Source organism: Arachis ipaensis, chromosome B05 (assembly GCF_000816755.2).
Source record: "Arachis ipaensis cultivar K30076 chromosome B05, Araip1.1, whole genome shotgun sequence".
Lineage (NCBI taxonomy): Eukaryota > Viridiplantae > Streptophyta > Magnoliopsida > Fabales > Fabaceae > Arachis > Arachis ipaensis.
Window position 1 is genome coordinate 149,261,506 of NC_029789.2, and position 5,687 is coordinate 149,267,192.

The 5,687-nt window shown below is 32.1% G+C and overlaps 2 protein-coding genes across 2 annotated transcripts in view; both read right to left on the minus strand.

Annotated features, from left to right (window-relative positions):
- LOC107645013 (protein ROOT PRIMORDIUM DEFECTIVE 1-like) lies at positions 1,493–3,353 on the minus strand. Its single transcript, XM_016349012.2, has 2 exons — positions 2,639–3,353; positions 1,493–2,565 (listed from the first exon to the last, which is right to left on the minus strand). Exons 1-2 carry the CDS (start codon positions 3,262–3,264, stop codon positions 1,698–1,700), a joined length of 1,494 nt encoding a protein of 497 aa, XP_016204498.1. The 5' UTR covers positions 3,265–3,353; the 3' UTR covers positions 1,493–1,697.
- LOC107645011 (protein ROOT PRIMORDIUM DEFECTIVE 1) overlaps positions 1,526–5,687 on the minus strand; it is a 20,503-nt gene continuing 16,341 nt past the window's right edge. The window contains exon 3 of the mRNA XM_016349010.2: positions 1,526–1,702. The gene's annotated coding sequence lies outside the window, so the exon portion shown is untranslated. The remainder of the gene's footprint in view (positions 1,703–5,687) is intronic.

A 5,687-nucleotide genomic window follows, 5' to 3' on the forward strand; every position in this document is an offset into this window, starting at 1 on the left:
TTGTTATTTTATTTCTAAATTAAAGGTGATGATGTTGTAGTGAGTAGAGTAATAGATTTTTTTTTTCTTCAAGAAGAAGATGTATATTTGGTTTCTAGTACTATACTAATTGAAGATTAAACTAAGAGTCCTATTATTGGTTTGATTCTCTTTCAATAAAGCTAGAGCAAATTATTTCACTTAAATATAATAAATGAATTAAGGTGAAATGCGAATCTACATATATACATTAGGAATTTGATTTTAGCATCACAAAACCATTTTTAATTGCCCCAAAAGGAAGGTATTGTCCGCCCCATTAAGTTAACTTCGCTTTTAGCTTATTTATTATTTATTATATCTGATCTTAGATCAAATTAAATTAAATAACCATATAGAGACCTTAACTAGAGGTGCCAAGTTACCAACCCTATTTATACCATAGGCAGAATCCACATGTAAACATTTAGGCTATATGCAAATCAATTTAGTTCTAGTAATTAGTTTGTTAGAAATAAATGTCTCTATATATAATTTGTACTTTTTTCATATCTTTTAATTTCTTATCAAATTCATTCTCAAATTTCTTAATTTTTTATCAAATTCATACTCATTAACATTGCTCAAATTCAATTCAATAAATTACAATGTAATAAAAAACCTATTTAATTTGTAAGATAATTTAGACCTAAATATATAGCTCTTCAAGGTTACTATAAAATTATAATACAGTCTTATAATATCGTAGTTTGTTAGTTTTATTTAATATTTATAGGAGAGAGTACGTATATGAGTACACATGACGACTAAAAAAAATTAAATTTATTATTAGTTAATAGTTCTTCGATCGTGATCCACTATCGAATTTATTCTAATTCAATAAAAAATCTAGGAATGCTATGAAATAATTAATAACTAAAAATAATAAATTTTAATAATTTTTTAATATTTTTCATATATATATATATATAAGAATTTAATGTATTAAAGACATGATACAATAAGTTGTGAGCTTCAAATTTTAAAATACTATACATGCATGCACATATACATAGGGCAGAAAGTTGTATTATTGTGGGAATAAATTTAAATGATGAGACTGATGATATATTTTTGGAAATATATATATAATTACTGTGACCACTAACCACCACAAACACAACTACATAAGGATACTAGAATTTATCATATATATATATCACATTTATCTCCTTTCATGGCAGCTATTAGCCTATTAGCAGAGCAAGTTTCCTTACAAGAATGGACATTTTAGCAAAAGTTACTTCCAATATAAGGACTTTGAATCATTTTTACCAACAATTACTTTTTCTTTTCTGAAAAAAAAAAAAATAAAACCCTATTTTCCCACATTTTCAGCCCATAAATATACTCCTTTTACCACTTGTTTCAATATGCAATATGCTATCAACATGAGAGAGAGCATCTATAACCTTCAAACTATACAGATCAAACAAGTGCAAAAACTAGTACCTAGAACCAAAACCACTAAAGCTAGCCAGAAACAGTTAATTCAATGACCAAGGGATCAACAAGCATCCACCGAAGCCAAAATCGATACATTCCATATATAAGCATACAAAACAATAAGATATTAGAACTTTGAATCTTGAAAACTTATAACAGGGACAGATCAAGGTACAGGGGTAGGCAAAAGCTACCTGCAATTTGCTAAATGCTAGAAACAGATTGAATCTTCACTAAACATCTTTAATTCGACCTCTTATTTGTAATCTTCTAGAAGCTTCTGATGGATTTCTCTCCCTAAATTTCTGAGTTGACCTCCCAGCTGATCTTTCTCTCTTAGAATCTCTTATAGGCTTCACTCGCCCTACTACTCTGCCCCAACTACTCTGTGCAGTTTTAAAGTTAACTCTTCGAGGCTGTTCTTCATCGTCATCCTCAGAATCATCCTCGCCCTCAAAGGCATCCTCATTAGCATCCTCAGCTTCAGCTTCAGACGACTCATCCCTGTCCCCTCTGATCTCCCTGTCATCCTCTTCAAGGTCCTTGTCATTGGACTCGTCCTGGTTGATTTTGGCTAGCACTACCTTAACATCTTTCCCATCTTCCTTAATAGTAGTGTTCATAAGGTGAATATACTGGCTCCTCAAATACATAAACGGGTGGCGTTCGGCCAACGATCCCCTTTTGTAACCTTCCCTCAAAACCACTGTTTGAGTACCAATTTTACTAGACAGATAGAAAATACCAGGATGCTGAAGCAGTGCCCTCTTAAACCTCGACCTCAAACCCAACCAGTCTCCAAGGATCAAAAGATTGTCCTTCTCAGTCTTCTTAGGAACCAAAACATGAAGAATCTCATGCAAAACACCAACGACCCATCTATCGGATTCGTCGCTAGAAGCTGATAGATGAGCTGCATTCTCATAAGGAGAGACATAAGGCAGCTTCTGCCATTGACTCAACCACCTCTGATAACTCCTATCCATCTCAAACCCAGTCGAAAACTGCACCGGGAACTCAAAATCACTCCCTTTCTTCTTATTCTTCTTCTCCATAACCGAAACTGCCAATTCATTGCTCCAACAAACCAGCTCCAAAACCCTGTCATTGAATAAAGCCGTTAGACAGAGAGGCAGTAAGCATTGGTTAGTTACAAGTTAGTTACGATCAATACCTGTCATCATCATTTCGAAATGCACGGGATTTTTCATGGACGACACGGAAGTAATCAGGGAACTCAGGAATAACGCCGTAAAGATAATCGTGAGGAAGACCGAGGTCCCATTTGAGGTGTTCGATGATTGAGAGAGGGATCTTATGGATTCTGGAGATCATCAAGAGCTTCAAGAGGCGGTTGGCGATCTGTTCTTTATAACCGTCGCTTTGGTACAGGAGCTGCTCGTCGGAGTCGATCGAGAGGGCCTGCGGGGTGAGGCGGATGTGCGGGGCGTTGAGGGCGGCGGCGACGGGGAGGAATTCGTGGAAGACGGAGGGGTATTTTCGGGTGAATTCGATGGGGCGAAATGGCAATTGAAGGGATTCTTTGTTTTGGGTAATGATGGAGATGGGAAGGGATTTGGAGGGTTCGCGTTTGATGAGATTCTTGAGGCTGATGAGTGGCTTCAGGTGCTTCTCTCTCTCGACGGCGTGGTCGAGGCCACGGTCGCGGACGGCCTTGAAGGTGCCTTCGAACAGGGTTCTGAGGTGGTTGAGGTTGTTGTAATGTTTGTCTGGTGGCTGTTGGAGGCGGTTGGAGCTGGAGAAGAGGATGATCCGCCGCATCGTCATGCTTTCTATCATGGAAATGTGCTTCGGCAGTTTGCACTGAGCTCAGCTCAGCTGAACAGGGTTTTGACTTTTGACACTCAGCTTCGGTTAAGTTTAGGGTTTTTCAAAATTATTAATAGTAGTAGTCTTTAAAATTAGTACATTATTACCAAATTTTACCGCTTAAAACATCTTTTTTTAAAGATATTTTTTAATAATTAAAATTTAACACATATAATTAATTAAATCGTGTTATTTATAGGAGAGAGTACGTATATGAGTACACATGACGACTAAAAAAAATTAAATTTATTATTAGTTAATAGTTCTTCGATCGTGATCCACTATCGAATTTATTCTAATTCAATAAAAAATCTAGGAATGCTATGAGATTATTGCTATATAAATTTTTTTTCTCTCTTTTCTTCCCTTGATAAAGAGAATTGCCTTTACATTGATTTGTTGCATAATTAGTGTTACGTGCAAGCAATGCCAAGCATGCTAAGAAGAAGGTGTCACAATGACACAATGGATTATAAGAATGTTTTTAAATCTTAACAATAATAAAGAATAATAAACGATCAATTCAGCAACACTGTATTGGAAATAATCCTTATTAGCAATGGGTCATGTATATCCAATGTGCAAGTTAAATCAATGCTTTTTGCAAAGACAAAATTCTTCCTTTTGAAAAATGACAAATTAAAATTTTGTCCAAATTTAGCTAGGGTATTTATCCTGCAATTGAAAATACACTTAAAAGTAAAAAAGAAAAGATATCGTCAAAGTTTTAAATAAGAAAATAAATAAATTAATTAAAAGAAATTGTAATTTCACTAGTGTATTATGCCTATCCACAAATGTATCACCTCAGTAGCTAGCTTTATTAAAAGCCTGTAGGTGGTTGTAGACGCAGTTGGATCCTCGAAAACATAATCATAACTCATAAGAAGGACTTTTGAGTTTTAGGTGTCTTCTCTCTTATGTGCTACAGTGTTTTTGGAATATGGATTGTATAATATTAATATACTAGCAGTTTTTTTTTATTCTCTTTTCCCAGGCATCTATCAATCTTCGTATCTCAAGAGATGGAGTTGGCCTGTTGGTCACACATCACCAGATAGACTAAAACTATAGTATCATTATGGCCATTCATCTCTCTTTACATTTAGGAGGAATAATATTATAAAAATATATTTAAATTTATCAAGTAATTTTTTAATATCATGTATTTCTTTTTTTTGTTTGATTTTTTTTTCATATTTTTATTATTATTAAAAAAGTAAAATAAAAAATTATAAAAAGGAACAAAAAGTAAATAAAACAAAAAAAAAAGAAAAATATAATAAAGAATTTTAAAGAGTTTTTGTTTGATTGTGTTAAAAAACAAGCACAAACAAAATTGAATGGTAAAAAATTCACTAAAAAATGAACCCAAATGACATTTAGAATGAATCGAAATTGTTTAACGATGATGATACATAAACAAATTCGTCATAAGCACAAACTAAGTTAATTTTAAAGAAAAACGTATCCAAATCAATTTTAGATCAGAATTAATATGGCGAAAATTCGATGATAACAACGATAACGATAACGACGATACGTATTAAAAGAAGATAATGACGATAACGATGATGATGATGGAGGAGAAAGATGAAAAGGAAGGTAGAGAAGAAATTATAATAAAAAAAGAAGGAGGAGAAGGAGGAGGAAGGGTTTGTTTGGGAAGTTTTTAAAGTAATTTTTTTGAACTTTTGACCAGCTTTCTAAGAAGTTATTTAAGAACTTATAGAGAAGTAAAAATAAATGACTTCTCTCATAATACTATTACTTTTTATCACATTTTTATAAAATAAACACTTTTAAAATAAAAACCTAAATATAAAATAACTTATTTATAAATTACTTTTAATATAGTCATTTATTATTTAATTAGACCTTATTGAATATTTATTTTATCAATATTTTTTTAAAGTTAAGATAAACTATTAATACCTTGGAATACGACGGTATTACCTGTTTCACTAAGAGCTGCACACGTATTCAAGTTTTCGGTAAAAAAAATAGAAAAAGTTTTAAGTGTACCAATAACATTAATGTTTTAGTTATTTTAATCGTTGATCTGAATATATGTAATATATATTAATTAAAATCAACAGTTAAAATAACTAGTACACTAGTACTCTCGATACACTTAAAATGTTTCCAATAATTTTATTACTTCTTATTAGGACACATGTTAAGGAAATTCAAAATATAAAATAGAAAGAGCGAGTCTTAAATAATCAAGTATAATTAGCAACTAGCTTAGTCGTACTAATTAATCATCGGTAATTCCCAAAAACCTTTTCATATCCTCCAATCTTAACCCCTTAAATATTACTACTACTACTTATAGGTTTTTTTTCAGAAATAAAAAAAAATTCATATTTTTTTAAACATTGTTTTTAAAC